Source organism: Schistocerca serialis, chromosome 5 (genome assembly GCF_023864345.2).
Source record: "Schistocerca serialis cubense isolate TAMUIC-IGC-003099 chromosome 5, iqSchSeri2.2, whole genome shotgun sequence".
Classification (NCBI taxonomy): Eukaryota; Metazoa; Arthropoda; class Insecta; order Orthoptera; family Acrididae; genus Schistocerca; species Schistocerca serialis.
In genome coordinates this window covers 364,356,724-364,375,064 of record NC_064642.1, presented here as the reverse complement: position 1 = coordinate 364,375,064, position 18,341 = coordinate 364,356,724, and the positions used below count along the sequence as shown (strand labels likewise).

Below are 18,341 nucleotides of genomic sequence, written 5' to 3'. Positions count from 1 at the left end.
GGAAGATTGGAAACCACACAGGGCCTGTAGTTATCCATTCCAAGACAACTGGAAGCTGTTTTGAATGCCAGTGGGCTTCCTACACTGTAGTAGGCAAGGTAATGTGTTGTTTTTGGAGTTTCCAAATTTTTGTCCACCCCCTGTAGTTCAGTTCCTCTTTAGACCATCTATTGGCAAAAAAATAAGTATTTTCACAATGTGGCTAGGGAATTACTTCTGTCACCTTTCAGTGTGTGTGTGTGTGTGTGTTTGTGTGTGTGAGTGAGAGAGAGAGAGAGAGAGAGAGAGAGAGAGAGAGAGAGAGAGAGAGAGAGAGAGGAGGGGGGGGGGGGGGGGGGGGGGGAGGAGGAGGAGAAGGAAAGAAGAGAGAGAAGGAAAAATAGGACATTCATCTGTAGGTGAATTGAACATGTGCATCATTTTATTAACAATGATGTCAGAAAAGTTAGTAGCGACAGAGATTATGAGTTGTCTCTTGTTAAGAAAAATTATAAAAGTATGAAAAATTCCATAGTGAAGACAATCTTTGTGTGTCATTTGGTTTGCCAAAGATGAAGCAAAAGTTGTATCCAAAATAAAGCTGCCTTAATTGATCAGAGGGAATTCTGAAAAATATAGACCTCATCACATGACATGCCATACAGTCTAGGTGGAGTAGCCCTAATGAGTAAATAAATTTGAGTCATCATTTTAAGTCACATGAAAAAGATTATTTTCATCCTGGAGAGTTTTTTCAGCTATGTTCAGGAATGGAACACTCACAAATATTTATGTATGAATAAAACAATTGCAGAAGGAAACTGATGGACTGTAAGAACTCCAGGGTGCGTCACAAAACACGCCCGGGAGGGGTCCGTGAGTTACATTTGCCAGCTGTTGCTGCTGTGTCTGCAGGTTGTCGCTATGCATGGTTCTCGAACACCAGTACTTTGCATGTGCCAGCTATGCTGTGCGACTGAGTGTACTGGTATTGTCTTTCTAGTTTTTTTGTCAAGTTTAATTGCTTCAGATATTGTTGCTAGACAACATTATTGCAACTGCGCTGAGTCTGGGGCTTTCCCGTCCATATGCCACTGTGCCCATCCTCAAGTCAGAAACAATGTACACAAGTCTTATATACTGTGTGATTGAGTGTTCAGCTGTCGAGTTTCCCTTCAGTTTGGTATACATGAAGGGTTAATTAATGTTTCTTGTGTTGATCTATGCAAAAACAGAATCATATGTGGAATGTCATCTTGAATTCATACAAAAATTTTACAGTGTGCATGTTCCCAGTGATTCAATGACAGGCAGACTAGTGAAGAAATTTGAAGAGACTGTATCAGTGTTACAAAAATGAAGGCCTAGACAACCTAATGTTTTAACCAAAAATAAATTAGACGATATAGGGGAGGCATTGGAAAGAAGTCAAAGAGTGCTGTTTGGCACTTCAGACTGGTGTGTCAAGAGCATCTGCTCACAGAGCTGTACACAAACTGAAATTGAAACCATAGAAAATAACAGTAGTGCATCAACTGAGGAACTCAGATACTGTTGCTTGACATCATTTATCCATCTGGTTGTTATAGTCTGTGTACGATGGAAAAGTTGATCCTGAAATGCTTTTCTTTTTTCTGATGAACCATGGCTGCATTTGTCAGGGTACACAAATTTTCAGAACAGTTGATGTTGGAGCTCCAAAAATCCTCATGAATTGCATCAACAACCACTGCATGATGTGAAAATACAAGTGTGGTGTGGAATTAGTGCCGGCGGATGCAGTGGCAGTAGCCAGAGGCCATACCATGCGACCCATAGACCCCTCATGGGCCTCTTTCATGGGACACAGTATTTTACATCTGTGACCTGTTGCAGTCAGCCTGAGGTTCTAAAGATCTTTTTCCATGAAACGATACATTCTGACAGGTATGTGAAAAATATACTGCATCCTTTTCTTTTTAGAACACCCAACAGAAATGTATATGGTTATTTCAAGCAGGATAATGCAAGACAACACATCACCAATGCTTATATCACAACAGTACCAAGTGCTTTTGATGATACAATAGTTGATTGGCCTTCTCATTCTCCAGATCTAAGTCCACGTGATTTTTATCTGTAGGGCATGTTAAAAGACAAGGTGTACGCAACCAACCCTCACACGATTGAAGAGTTGGAAGATAGTGTTTGGCTAATCATTTCCTACATTTCGGCAGTTGAAATTTATGGAGTGTTCACTAATTTGTTCAAGAGATGTCAGGCTGCTCTTGCCACAGAGTGACATCATTTTGAGCACATACTGTAAATAAAGGTAAGCTTACGTTAATTTTATGGCAAAGTTGTTTATACTTAACTCAGGGGAAGAGCACATGCAGCCAACTACTGGCAGATTAGTGTCTAAGAGATGGGTGTGGTGGTGGCCGGCGGACGCGGTGGCAATGGCTGGAGGCCATGCCATGCGACCCATAGACCCCTCGTGGGCCTCTTTCATGGGACACAGTATTTGATATCTGTGACCTGTTGCAGTCAATCTGAGGTTCTAAAGAAAGATCATTTGATGTGATAAGGGCGACAACCATAAAAATGAAAGTGATGTTTATTATTTGTCAGCAGGTTTGATTTATATGTGAGTTAGTGTAGATTCTTGCTGAAATGTAAATAAACCTGAATATCAAGGAAGAGGGCATGGATTTTTTTTTGGAAATTCAGTACTTAATTCATAAAACAAATGAAAATATTGTAAAAATAATTTAGGAAATTATTTAAGAAGGAATCTAGAGTTTGTGTGTGCCAGTCCACTTTTTAACAATGCTAGGAGTCCTTCAATATAGCACTGTGAATGGCAAACATGACTCCCAGGACTATATTTAGAATGTATCCAGGTATACAATCTTCAGAAGCGAAATAATTAATGGAATATGAAAGTGCATGATATCAAGAAGGGGAACAAATTCTTGGTTTTAATCCAACAAGCTAGTAATAAAAATTAACGGCCATTCATTTTATTTCTTGTGTTACATAACATTAATTTCCCCTTTCCTGGAAATAATTTTAAAATTGTGAAATAATACTTACAGATATTTTCCGAATGGCTGATGAGAGAGGAAGGAAATATTGGCCTCTATTCAGAACTTGGATGGGTCCACTTGCAGAAATTCATGTTATAAAACCACAGCATGTAGAGGTAAATATTTTTATGTACACATTACATCAGTACTACATTCCCAAACAAATTTCTTTTAGAATGCAATTAAGATATTTTTGTTATTATTATATTAATACAGATTTTAAAATTATTAGTGCATCAGATAATTGTTTTACAAATCTTAATATTTACTAGGTTATAAAATACCCAACTTCAAAAATAGCACAGAATAATTCTTTTAATTCAGAGTGAATATTTGAAAAAAATGACTGACACTAATAATAAATCAGCTCAATAATTTCACTATATGCTGACTGAGATATTAACAAGCAGTTTCTCCAAGTAGGGTATGTGAATGTTCATAGCTAATAACAGCTAATTTCTTTATTAAAAATTTAAGCCAGTCACAAGAAGCAAATTACTTCTTTGCTGCTTTAGCTGCACAATTAGGGATTAGCTGATGAATACGAGATGGAACATAACTATCTACATAATGACAAACCACTACCCCTCACATAGGTAAGAGGTGTTGAGCAGTAGGCAAACACATAGGAAAGGTCATTAATTATCTGAGCTTCTGGACAATATAATCTTTCGTTGATGCACATGTGCAGTTTGCGCATTTGTGGCAGCTGTCTGAAGAACATTGCCAAATAATTCAACTATTTATTTTCATTTCTATGGACTTATCTGATGCTGATCACATATTTTGTTTTGTGAACAACTATTTTTAAGAGATATCAGTGTACTATGTAATTATGCTTAACACAATTTTCAGATAATTATGAGCAGCACAGACCATATCGAAAAATCTCTTGTTTATCAATTCCTTCATCCTTGGTTGGGACAAGGTCTGCTAACAAGCAAAGGTATGTTGCTTTGAATTACTAATGAAAAAAAAAGCATTTTGAGGGTAAATTATTTCTGAAAATGAGAACCAAAAGGTAAAAGAGGATTAACTGATATTCTCCTTTCTTATCATCTATGTTGTTTCTTTGTCATTGACTGGTGTGCAACAGACTGAAATGCCCATGCATTTCAGAACAGAAATTATGATCTTACTGAGACTTCATTATGATTTTCTTTTGTAATTTAACCCTTTGACTGCTGCAAGCATGCCCTCTACAGTCTGTACTGAGAGTGGCTTTGTTGCTGTTACTGCCTGTCCTGAGATACAGCATTCCAGCCACTAATAAATACTTATCATCCAATTTTAAGAAAACTATTCAGTAGAAAAATTTGATTTTTTCACATCTTACGGTCTGATACCTTCACTCAATGAACAACAAAATTTCTTTTTTTGTTATTTGTCATAGTTATTGTGCTGCATCAAATTAAGTAAAGTATTGCACAAAAAATTTTAAAAAGTTTGCAGAGGTAAAAATGTGTTGCATAAACTTTGCATATGGTTGATTTTAGCACATATGTTCCTTTACATGAAATGTAGATAAGGATATTATGAAAAGGATAGTTGCTACTCACTATATAGCAGAAATGCTGAGTCACAGATAGGCACAATGAAAAGAGCTTTGAGCCAACAAGGCTGTAGGATTTGGGTAATGAACATAATGTTCATGATGTGGAGTGACTGTCAACATTACCAATTCACATACACAATATTTATTTACACACATTATACCGACAGATACAACTTAAACACTTGGCATCTCAGAACACACTGCCCCATGTCAAGAAATACTGTTCCTGCAGTGATATTCTTGGGGATGGAAGTCTACAGAGCTTGTGTCCCCACAGGGCTATCCCCACCCCCCACCCCCAAAGGCATGGAATGCTGAAGTTGGTGCGGTGCAGGTCATCTCTGGAGATGCTGTCTAGCTCATATTCGTCTCAATGTCTTGGTCGGCACAGCAGTCTGCCTGTTTGTGACATTAGTATTGGCTGGGTAGGTGGTATAGGGGTGTTGACTAATCCTGTGTCCAGTTTTCTGTGTTGTGAACTGGGGCTGACATGTGTAGAATGCCGTCCCTGGATAGCATAGATAACAGTGCAGCTGTATCAGCTGACTGTGGTGTCGGTGTGGAGTGGTACAATGCTCACGACACCGTGCTGTTGCCGAACTGTCGGTTTTTGTACATGGCAAACACCACGATCGTCATGTCATGTGTAGACACTGTGATATCCTCTGGAAGGTAGGGTTTGACATCAGTTATGATGGAAGAGAGAGGGGGTTGTGTCGTGGCGTGATGTCAAAGGGGCGGTATTGTTCCTTGGCGTCTCCTCAAAAGTCCATGCTGGCTTCAGTGTATTGACGGACAGGGTAGTGGGTTTGCGTGATTTCGAATGTGTTTGGTCCCTGTCTTAGTACATTATATGGTCCACTGTACACTGGGTGCAGTGATAGCTTGATGGTGTCTGTGCATAATATTACGTGAGTGCAAGTCAGTTGGTTTTTGTGCACAAATACTGTGGGTATTGTGTGGTGTGATGGCGGTGGGACTCAGAGGCTGCGTATCCATTTCTGACCCATCGTACGAGGTCTGGTAAGTCCTTGTTGTCTTTGTCCATGGCCTGTGTGACAAATTATGCTGGGAGGCTAATCGCTGTAGAGGATCTCCAGTGGTGAGGCATCAAGGTCCTCTTTGTGGACCGCTCTGATACCCAGCAGCACCCAGGGTAGGGCATCTGGCCATTCATTATCATAGCACACCAGTGGTGTTTTCAGCATGCAGTGCCACTGTTCCACAAGGATGGTAGGCTGTTGTATGTAATCAGTAGCAGCTGCAGAGGTGGCACAGTTCCGTAAACAGGGTCGATTCGAATTGTCCAATCTGATTGATTGTTAGCGACTCATGGCAGCCAAATTTTGCTATCCATAGGTCGGTGAATGACCTCACCACTGTCACTGCTGGTATGTCCCTAAGTGAAGCAGCCTCCACCCACCAAGTTGTTCGGTCGTTGACAAATAGGATATAATGAAATCTGTTAGGTTCAGGTAGTGGCCCCACTAAATCTATATGTGTGAGGTAAAAACAGCCCTTTGGGACAGGGAAACTCCCTAACGGTGACTGGTTGTGTCGTCCTGCCTTTGCCCTCTGGCAAGGAACGCACGCTCGTGTCCAAGAGGCACAATCCCTCTTCATATTCGGCCACACATAAAACTCCAAAACTAGTTTCATTGTGGGATGCACTCCTGGGTGACCTAAGTTATGGAGCAAGTTGAATACTGTTTGGCGACAGTTGGCGGGGGTGGAAGGTCGTTGCCTCCCTGTTTACACATCGCACCAGACTAGTTTGTTGGTTCCAGACACTGGGTATTGTTATAGCTGTAATCCCATGTTGCTGCTTGACAAGAATCATTCCAAGTCCATATCTGTTGCCTATGTGACCGCAAGGTTATCGAAATCCAGTTGAGTGGTTACGGCTGCTAGGTGGGACAGGTAGTCCACAACCATATTGTCTGCTCCACGCATGTGGCAAACATCTGTTGTGAACTGTGAGATGTGGTCCAAGTGCCTAAACCTGCTTGGTGTGGCATTGGCGGATGGGTTCTTTATTGCGTCAGCTAATGGTCAATGGTATGTGTAGTTAGTAAGTGGTCTCCCTTCAATATCGTCACAGAAATAGCACAGCACTTCATACAGAGCCAGTAGTTCTTTGTCAAAGGTTGACCACTTCCTTTGAGAGTTTGTCAGTTTCCTTGGGAAAAAATGGAGAGGTTGTGTCATCCCTGGCACACCCTACTGTAATACAGCGCTTGTTGCTCAGTCATTCGCGTCTGATGTAATAATAAGATGAGCATCTGGTGAAAGTAGTGTGAGTGTGACGGAGTGGGCTAGTTGAGCTTTAATGTTGTCAAATGCAGTTTGCATCTCAGCTGTCCATGTTAGCTTCCTTTGTCCCGATGTATTTTTCCCCCATAGACCTTCAGTGATGGGAAGCAGAGTTTCAGCTGCATGGGGTAGGGTCTTCAGTAGAAATTGGTAATGCTGAGAAATTTACATAGTTCTTGGCAATTTTGTGGGAGGGGACCAGTTAGTAATCTGCTCAATTTTGTCCTGTGTGGGCCATATGACTGTTACGTCGACTAGGTGGCCGATGAACATGACACAAGGCTGTCGCAGTTGGCATTTTCCAGTACTAATTTCCACCCCATGTTGTTACAGCTTGTTGTATACTGCATGCAGGTGTCATTCATGCTCCTGTGTAGATTTTGAGAATATAATTAAATTGTCTAAATAGCAGTAACAGTGTGGCACATTGAAAAACAACCCATTAAAGAATCTTTGCCATGACTGCAGCATTTTTAATCCAAAGAGCATGAATAAGAATTCGTATAAACTGAATGGAGTGATAATGGCCATTTTGTGAACGTCCTCCGGGGCCATAGGTATTTGGGAGTATGCTCTTTTACAGTCCAGTATGCCCTGCCAACTCATGTGCAAAGTCTTGGATATTCAGGACTGGGTAGCTATCTGTAATTGTTCTGGCATTGAGGTACCGGTAGTTGCCACAAAGGCACCATGTACCGTCTTTTTTGGCCACATAGTGATAGGTGATGCCCATGCACTGTCCAAAAGTCTGATTATACCATCCTGGAGATATTCTTCAATGGGTGCTTTGGCCTCATTGAGTTTGTGGGGGCTAAACAGTGGGGAAAGTGGCATACAGGCAGTCCTGGAGTTGTATTAATTCTGTGGACAGTGCCGTCCGTAACTATGCTAACTGTTTTGTTTGGTAGGAGTGGTCCAGGGGGTGGAATCCTGTTGTCTGATCTGTCCACAGGGGTGGTAGCCTTGTTGGTGGGTAATCCACTCGTGAGAGCAGAAACACTGTCACTGTTCAGCCTGATCGTGGGAGCTGGGTCACCAAGTATAATAGGCACTGTACTAACTTGTGTATCTGTGCTAGTGGTTGTACAGTTATCCTGTGGTTCTTAGGTGTACCAGGCTGTCTGTAGTTGCTGGCGGATTCATTGCAGGTGGCTATCCAGTTTGTGATGGCAGATGCATAGCTGCTTGTTCTCTGTACATGCTTTGTTGTTCTCTTTGCAGATGTTCTTATAGGCCGTGAGCCTTTGGTGGAATTTGTCACACAGTGTTGCATGGCGTAATGCAATATCTGCTGTGGTCTCCATGTCTAACACTGGAGGGGAAGGGTCTGTGGTGGGTGGCAGACTGTCACTGCAGACACCACCTATAGGGTGTAGTCCATCACCTTGCAATAACAGAGCCCCACTGAGATCTGGGATGAGGCAGTAATGACAGTTCCACCATTTTGGCCACAAAGAAAGTCCATGGTCGTGGTGCATGGTTATCTAGCCAGAGCACCATGGAGGTCGTCCCCGTTAGCGGTATTATTGAATCATTTGCTGCTCAGAGTTGTATGGTTGAGGGCTTGTAATCTCCTGTGGTGAGATGTGGGGGTAGCAGGCTGACGTTTGCAGTTTTCACCATAATGCCAATGGTGTGTCATCGCCCAGCATTGTCTCATTTGTGGGAAGGGGCAGTTATTGCTTGATAATCATTGCAATATTAGTGACTTCACCGTCTCATACTTGTGCGCAGTCGGAGTATTTAGCAGTAGATTGTTGACGAGCTCCATGTGTTCACTGAGATGGTTGAGAAGTATTAACAGCTTGCTCTGGCCACCCTCAATCTCTGCTATCCTCATCATACATTCATATAAAGCAAACCGCACATCTGGTGAGTCTGTGTGAATGGGCAGCAGGCGGAGTGTGATAAACAGTGGTGGTTCCTGTAGTGGTTGTTTTGTGTTGGCCCCACTGAGTTGTTGCCATGCATTAGTTGCATGGTGTTGCTCAGACAGACTGTGGTGGCCTGATGAGGTATGGTCATTGTTTGTTGTACCTGTCGGCATGGTGTGGTTGACGTTCTGGTTGGAGCTGTGGTCCAGCATGTGGCACAGCCGGCTAGGCAGTGACGTCACGCACATGGAGTGGTGAGTGTCATGGCGCAGGTGATATCTCTGTGCCATCACCCTTGTGATGTATAGAGGCATCAGAAAACTGTGGAGAACTATATTTCTGTTGGATATCACAGTTTTTTGGCAGTGTTTGGTCGTGTGTCCACAGTGGACACCGTTCCGTTAGTCGCATTGCGCCCGTTGTGGTTGCTGTAGTGGCATTGGTGTAACGAAAATTAAGTGCACGGTGCGGATTATGTAACAAGTAAGCCCATGTTAATGGCATTGCCCCACTTTGTCGTAGGATGCCTCACGGCAGGTGGGGCAAAGTCACAGTTGGTCGGAGGACATTGCAGTGTGGGAGGTCTCTGTGGTGTGCCCACAGTATTGGCGGCGTGTCATGTAATCATCATCAACTGGATAAATTCATGGTAGATCATTGGCCCACGGGGTATGGGGTTCACTGTACACATGGTGGTGATATCTGACTCCAACTTTATGTCCTTTGTTGTCAGTGCGGGTGGTATAGCAATCAGTTAGTAATTCTGATATCCATCTTGTGGTCATAGTGCTGTTGGTGCATCTGTTGGTAGTTGTTGATGGGTAGTCATGGTAAAACGGTCAAGTCGTGCATCCATACCAGCATGCAGTGGCATCAGCGTATCCCAGAACGAGCTGGGGTGTAGGGAGTGGTGCTTGACGTCACGCCTGAGGTGCACTGTGGTATGCTGCATGGCTGCCATGACGTCACCCATGTGATGTGTGTGAGCAAAAGTAGTTTGTGGAAATATGCCATTCTGTATAAAATCACTGTTAACCAGCACTGTCTGTCCCAGAGACCACCTAATACACTGACCTGCATGTTTGTTAGTTGTCACTGATTGTTTGGCGTATGTTATGTCACTGTGGTTGGTGTCCATAATTAGCCTGTCAATGCCAGACATTTCAATAATGGTAGAGTCACTTGGCTGATAGGGAGACTTGTGAGTAGCATTAGTACTTGCTGAATGTATATCAATTAGAATATTGCACTCAAGAATGGCAGGGGCTGCAGGGTAGTGCCATTATTCATTACTGCTGATCATTGTTGTCCCTTCGTTGTGTGGTCTGACGAGGTTAGTGTCCACATAAGCACTCGTAGCACTATTTTCAGTGTTTGTTAAAGGCACTGTGGTTGATGGAATCCTTATGTGTGCGCTGATGTGTCAATGGTTGCATTGTTGTGTGGGTATTAAACACAGAAAAATTGCAATTTCCATCTCGTAGCTGTTGAAATTTGTTAGATAAACACTCACAACACTTGCTGTCATTGACTGTAGCTGACTGACTGTCGGTGTGTGTATGATCCATGTCAGTGAGATGTTGGAATCTCACATTGGGTGGAGGTGGAGCAAATTGTCAAACAAAAATGTTGCTGTGTGTTTGTCAAAAGACTCGGGGTCACCATTGTAGGATTTGAGTAATGAACACGATGTTCATGATATCTAATGACTGTCAATGTAACTGATTCACATACACAATATTTGTTTATACACATTATACGGACAGATACAACTTAAACACTTGGCATCTCGGAACGCACTTCCCCATGTCCAGAGATACTGTTCCTGCAGTGATATTGTTGGGGACAGAAATATGTCCCCACAAGGCCTTCATCAACACACACGCACACACGCACGCACACATACACACACACACACACACACACACACACACACACACACACACACACACACACATGTGACCTAATTCTCCGGCTGCTGTGACCTACCTTCAACAATAGCCTCGTTTGCTGAAAGCTCATTTTCTGACAGTCTTCTCATTGTGCCTATCTGCAACTCAGTATCTCTGCTATATGGTGAGCAGCAACTGTCCTTTTCATAATAATGTTATATTGCATCCTGGATTTTTTATTGTTGAAATGCAGACAATGTATAGAAATTTTGTGCAAAATTGAGAACAAAATGACATCTCATTTCATTCTTGAGTTATTAGTTTTCTTAAATGGCTGATGGTCATGTACAGTGCCCGCATTTCCACCCCTGTGCATTGGGGGTCATATGGTCGTAACAATCATCATATTTCATAAATGATTCAAGATATCGAAACAAGGTTTTTTGTAAATAATAGCATGTAAAGTGGCAGGTATGTTGCATGATAGATACTTGAAACATTTTTATTTACCAAGATATGGAAGTACCTCATCTGCAGCAGTGAGAGGGTCAGTGGAATATGATGTGTAAACATGTTAGTAGTGCTTAATGATAAATCGGACCATATTTAAACATGTCCTCAGCACCTGGGGAGTGGCAGAGCATGCTGCGTTAATTTGTCCACAGGAGTTAAAGGGCTTTAGAGACCCATTTATCTTCATCAAGTGTTTTATTCTTGATATCTTATTTTTAATGACTTGTTATTTATATTAGGCTATTTACTTAATTTCCTTTCTTGATACAGTGCTTTATACTCCTCAGCTCACTTTGTTATACATAGTATTGGGAACTATAACCAACATTGAAAGTTCCTGGTTGATGAAAACAGTGTGCAGGACTGAGACTTGAACTCAGGACTTTTGCCTTTTGCAGACAAGTGCTTTAACCAACATTATCTGTCATAATTTCTATTTCATCCATGGGAACTGTATATGAAAATGATTGACTACACTATTGTACAAAGTCTACTTTCTTCTATTCCATTCTGAGGCTCCTTTTTTATACATGTGAGGAGGGCATATTGCCTGATGGGTTTGTTGTAATATCTTCTACTGGAGTTTGTCAAAATCTTTTCAGTTTCATCAGTCATTCCAACTTGATAACAATCTAGAGCAAACAAGCAATAATCAGTGATGAATCATGGAAGTGTTTTGTTTATTTGTTTTGTAGGTAGGTAAGCTCATCCCAGAATACTCTCAATGATAAACAGTTTAACTTCTGCCTTCTTGTTAGTTAGAAGGAATGAACTTTAGGATTTAATGCCCTGTCAAAATAAAGGTCATTAGAGACAGAAGACAATCTCAGAAAGGACAATAATGAGGCAAGAAACCTTTGCAGCATCCACCACAGCTCAGTCTGCCCTGAAGGAGTGTGAGGAGTTAATTTAGGTGACAACTTAGATCTGTTGTTGATCTTTTGGCTCAGTGCAACAATTGTGTCTCAAAGTGAGGTTGTCTGACTTTTTTTCCTCAAACTGCACTATCAAATGTCTTCTAGCGAAAGGGGCACAGATACATATGTCTCAACAGCGCTTTCTTGTTTTCATTTTAACTCATTTTTCTTAGTAGTTAACCTTTTGGTCAATGGATGAGTACATTCAACTTAGCAAATTTTTTGGATTTAATAATGTGTCATTGACTGCAATCATGCAAATATAATTAGCTTTAAATATTTAAATTTCCAAACTCCAAACTGGATACAGTGATTTCTCAGAATACCTTTTCAAAGCTATTGCTCATTATAGTTCATATTAACACGTAATAATAGTGATAAATATTATGTTAAACTGAAAATAACTGGATACAGATAGAAGGTATGCACAATTTATTATGAATAGAAAAGTGAAAAATATACTGCAAGGTTTTTCATGCCAGTCCTTTATTTTCAGAAGAAGTTGTCGTTGTACCATCAAATTTGTTGATAATTTAATTTTGGATGCACCATTACAGATCTTCATTCCATTTCTTTAAAGTTGCATAATTTGATGTCAGTGCATTGTACAAGAAACTGAAAGTCAACTTTCTGTTCTTACAGGCATTGTTGTAGTTCATTGCTACCATTTTTTCCTTTAAGTACTAATTGATCACAAGTTTTCTGTGTTTTAATACAGGAACATTGCATTAAGCTTATATATTTATGATTTACAGGGTCTAAATGGCATTCTCACAGAAAGATGATCACACCAACTTTTCACTTCAAAATTCTAGAGACATTTTTTGAAGTCTTTGAAGACAAGAGTCAACTGCTTGTTAAAAAATTAAAAGATGAGGCCAATGGTCAAGTGTTCAACATTCATCCTTATGTTACACGGTGTGCGCTCGATGTTATTTGTGGTAAGGAAAAAATTACATTAATGCAGTATGTGTCACACTGATGAACCAAAACATGATGATCACTAGCCACAGTGAGACTGAAGTCCCAATGATGGCATTTTGGGCACATGGCATGATGAAAGTATACAAACTGAGCATAGATGAATGGGGAATCCTTTTAGTGATAATACAGTCAAAAACTGGAAAAAGTCCAGAGATAAGTAATTTTGACAGCAGATTTTTATGCCCAGCACCTAGCAACAAACATCTCAGAAATGGTGAAGCCAGTCAGCTGCTCATGCACCATTGTTCTGAACTTCTATTAAAAGTGGTTGGAGGATGCTGAAACCACAAATAGTGTCAAAGTGTGGAGGTTGATGGCTTCCCAAGCCTGTAAAGTGGGGTACATGGCAATCTACATCAAATCTGATGACAGAATACAGTGATGGTGCAGGCACAAAGTGTGCAGTGTGCATTGTTCAACATGGGGCTTTGCAGTAAATACCCCTATGTGGTTCCATGTTAACTCAACAACACTATCAGTTACAATTGCAGTGGGTGCAGGTTCATCGACATTGGACCTGAATTAATCAAAATGATATGCTTGATCAGATGAATCATGTTTCTTTTTACACTGTGCTGGAGGTCATGTCTGGATACCCCATCATCCAGGTGAATGGCTGCTAGAAGTATGCACAGCACTACCAACACTCATTGGTGAGGACTGTGGTAGTAATTGAAGGCACCATGACAGCTGTGAATTACATGAAAATAATTGTGGACCATCTGTGTACCATCAAACTTGATGTCTTCCCTTCCTGCCAGAATTATGCAACAATGGTTTGAGGAGTCTCATAGTGAGATCATGTTGATGACTTTGCCACCTAATTTGCCTGATCTGAACTCCATGGAATGTACCTGGGGTACAGTCAGGCACCAACCCAGACCCACAAACCTCCAGCCCATAATTTAGGGAAATATATGACCTATGTTTAGATATCTGGCACCACATACCTCTAAAAACTTAGCAAGGACTGGCAAATATGTGCCACACAGAATCGCTACTGTATTGCATTCCAAAGGTGGACTGACATGGAATTAAGCAGGTGGTTATAAGGTTTTGACTCATCAGTGTACTTTATGCATTTATTTTTCATTTATACTATCTGTCCAGACATTCATGAAAATATTCTTTCATTTATTTGTTCTCTTTTCTCCTTTTTTCAAATCCAGTTGTGCCCAATAACACCAACCTTCAAATTATGGTCTTCTGTGAACATTGTGGATTGATTGCAGTTATATTATGTAATACACATTGATGAATGGTTCCAATAGCATCATCCACAATTACATTCACTATGATATTGCACAGTCAATACAAAATAACAAAAATTCTTTCTTACAATATTCAAATCATTTAACTCTCATACACAGTCCACTCACATTAATGTGACATCACCTATGTTTGACATCACTGTACAATAACCACTCACAAAGGGCAGTGACAGCACGAAATGTGGAGGGAATGTAAAGGGTTGTGGGAGACACGTAAAGCAGTGCAGTCATTGTCGAAATGTGGAAATGGAATGATTTAGCTGACATCCAAACGGGCATGATCATTGGCTTTTGGGCCAAGGGTAGAAGCATTTCAGAAATGGCCAAGCTTGTAAACTGTTCGCATGAATACAATGGTTAAAGCATATTGTGCATGACAAAATGGTGCTAGCAAAACCAGTACCAAGGCAGCTGTGGTGCACCATGAGCCCTAGATGATGGCATCAGCAATGACTGTGGAGACATATAGAGGCAAATAGGTGTACAGCTGCCTAGATGAATGAAGGGGCTACCAACAGTCTCTCCTCAATGAGCATTCAGCGAATGTTGTTGCATATGGGTCCCTGCAGCAAGTGCCTGGTTCATGCACCCATGCTGACTGCTGGTCATCAGTGACAAAGGCTGGAATTTGCACACCAGCACCACAACTGGAGATCCACACAGTGGTGGCCTTTTCAAAGGAGTCACATTTTATGCTCCGTTGGACAGATGGCCGTTTATGTGTATGGCATGAAACAGCTGAAAAGAAACACGCTGCAAGTATTGTTGCCAGGGTACAGGCGATTGGAGGAGGTGTTATGGTCTGTGGAGCATTCTTGTGGCATTCCCCTGGTGACTTTGTCATTCTGGAATGCACAGTGTATCAATACAAGCATGTGTCTATCCTTGGGGACCATTGCCACCCCAGCTTGCATTGTACATGTGTAGCTCAAAGAGCGCCTGGGTGAGTTTACCATACTCATGTTGTCACCAAACTCAGCAGATTTAAAACCAATCAGGAATCTGTGGGACCACCTCAGTGGGCTGTTCGTGCCCTGGAATCTCAACTGAAAAACCTAGGGCAGCTGCCTACAGCAGTGGTCAGCATGGCTCCATATCCCTGTCAGTACCTTCCAGAACCTCACTGACTGTCTTCCTGCATGTCTTCTAGCAGTTGATGCTTCAAAAGTTGGTTCTTCAGGTGTTTGAGAGGTGGTCACATTAATGCAACTGGACAGTGTATAAACTCTAGAATATAAAGTAAACCCAGTTTTTCTCCACCAGAAACTGCAATGGGGACACCAGTTAATGCACAGGAAGAGACAGATTCTGCCTATGTATCAGCTGTATATGCGTAAGTAAAGAAGTTAATTTTATCCTGAGATTGGAATGAAATGTCCATATGTAGAGTGACTATGGGCCAGTGAGTAGCTAACAAATCAATGTCAGTTAAATAAAGAATGAAGATCTTCTGTTTGTCAGTCAGCATCAGACTGATATGCAAAAGCATAGTGTGTTAGAAAGATTGGCATATTAAATTGGGTTCTCTTAATGTCAAAAATAAAGAATATAGCTCCTCTTTTCTGCCAGATGGAAGAACTTCTGGTTCCAAAACTGGAGTATTTATGATCTATCAGTCTCCTAACTCATTTTTTGTATTGCTGTCTATCTTTATACAGCTGTAGTTCTGTTTGGAGATTAAACATTTTACAACAAATTTCTCACTTCCTTACAATGTGAGTTAAGGGCATGCTGAACAAATGTCAACTGTAGTTACAATGAAGTGTATCTGTCTTTGGAAGAGAAAAATACTGTTAATGTAAAATTCCATATATATGACATTTACACAGGTTGCTAAGATAATCTGATAGTAAGGTCAAAGTAGGATAGATAATGACAAGTTCAAATTTTCTGCCAGATAATGATAGGACAGAAATGCACTGTTACAGAGCTACAGCTGTAAAGTGGCAACCAGTCTACAATAAGCTGGAAGTTTATCTGGTAAGCGAATGGAGTTTAATATGTCCAGCAAAGCAGTTCTGTTTGACTAAGCTGTTACTGTGTAATGTTATGGTTTTTGGGCTAAACTACATTTTATTGTCATGTGTGGCATGATGCATAAATTATCATGAACAGTTGCACAAACAATGACCTACTGATATTCACATTGCTATTGCAGGAATGGGCATCACTGTTTTTTTTTTTTGAGAAGATAATCATTTTTAGGGTTGTGGACCAGGTCTTAATGGAAACAGGTATGTTTGGACTCAAACAGACCACTGCGTGCAGTTGCAGTTCAGTGAAGATTCTGGCATTTGATGAGTCTTACACTAAAACCCTAAAGGAAGTAAAGGAATGTAGGTCGAATATAGTTTCAACGCGAGGTTTAGTGATAGATTAAGTTTTATCACACATAAAATATGTTTGTAAGATGCCTCAACTGATGTTTTGGCATTTAACCCTCCAGCAGACGTGCTGATTTTCATAACATGAGTGTGCGCACTGCGCACTTTGTACACATGTAGTCAAAAGCTGTCATCATGCTACCAAGGGAAACATGTATGAGCTAAATCACAGTTTGATTTTAGTTTATTTAAACAACAATATGGGAAACTTATTTTAAATCACTAATTCACTATTTGATGAAACAAATAAGAAACTTTCATATCATTCTGTTGTCGCAGCTGACATATCAATCTATTCCAACACTTTTTAAGTATATACTGAGCAAAAACACTCTTTCTTTGCAATATAAAAGAACAAAGGCTTTAAACACACATCAAAAAGGTTTTTCATCACCTCGGTTACAAGAGTTCCAGAATCTGTACAGAAAATTGGAATAGAGATCAACATAAACATCATTTCCACCCTTTTTATTTCTTGTGAAAACCACACATTGCATGTTGTACCACCATACAGTGAGACCTTCAGAAATGGTGGTCCAGATTGCTGTACATATACCCAGTAGCACACTGTCTTGCACTGATGCATGCCTGTATTCGTCATGGCGTACTATCCACAAGTTCATCAAGGCGTTGTTGGTCCAGATTGTCCTACTCCTCAATGGCGGTTTGGCATAGATTCCTCAGAATGGTTGGTGGGTCACATCATCCATAAACAGCCCTTTTCAATCTATCCCAGGCATGTTCAATAGGGTTCATGTCTGGAGAATATGCTGGCCACTCTGGTTGAGTGATGTCGTTATCCTGAAGGAAGTCATTCACAAGATGTGCACGATGAGGGCGTGAACTGTCATCCATGAAGACAAGTGCCTCGCCAATAAGCTACCGATATGGTTGCACGATTGGTTGGAGGATGGCATTCACACATCATACAGCCATTACCACACCTTCCATGAACACCTTCCATGAACACCAGCGCCATATGTCGGCCCCACGTAATGCTACCCCAAAACAGCAGGGAATCTCCACCTCTCTGCAACCACTGGACAGTGTGTCTAAGGCGTTCAACCTAACTGGGTTGCCTCCAAACACATCTCCAATGATTGTCTGGTTGAAGGCATATGCGACACTCATTGGTAAAGAGAACATGATGCGAATCCTGAGCGGTCCATTCGGCATATTGTTAGACCCATCTGTACCACCCTGCAGGGTGTCTTGGTTGCAACGATGAACCTTGCCATGGACATTGGGAGTGAAGTTGCGCATCATGCAGCCTATTGCACACTGTTTGAGTCATAACATGACGTCCTGTGGCTACACAAAAAGCATTATTCAACATGGTGGTGTTGTTGTCAGGGTTTCATCGAGCCATAATCCATAGGTTGCTTTCAACTGCTGCAGTAGTAGCCCTTAGTCAGCCTGAGCGAGGCATGTCATCGACAGTTCCTGTCTCTCTGTATCTACTCCATGTTCGAACAATATCACTTTGGTTCACTCTGAGACACTTCTCTTGTTGAGAGCCCTTCCTGGCACAAAGTAACAATGCGGACACGATCGAACCGCGGTATTGACCCTCTAGGCAGGGTTGAACTAC

General features: G+C 41.2%; 1 protein-coding gene across 2 annotated transcripts in view; it reads left to right on the top strand.

Moving 5' to 3' along the window:
• The window catches only part of LOC126481014 (cytochrome P450 4C1-like), a 74,017-nt gene that overhangs the window by 8,213 nt on the left and 47,463 nt on the right, over positions 1–18,341 (top strand). For both annotated transcript variants that reach the window (XM_050104471.1, XM_050104470.1), the window contains exons 3-6: positions 3,057–3,163; positions 3,903–3,993; positions 12,867–13,052; positions 15,630–15,699. In XM_050104471.1, the coding sequence (XP_049960428.1) occupies positions 3,057–3,163; positions 3,903–3,993; positions 12,867–13,052; positions 15,630–15,699 (454 nt within the window). The remainder of the gene's footprint in view (positions 1–3,056; positions 3,164–3,902; positions 3,994–12,866; positions 13,053–15,629; positions 15,700–18,341) is intronic.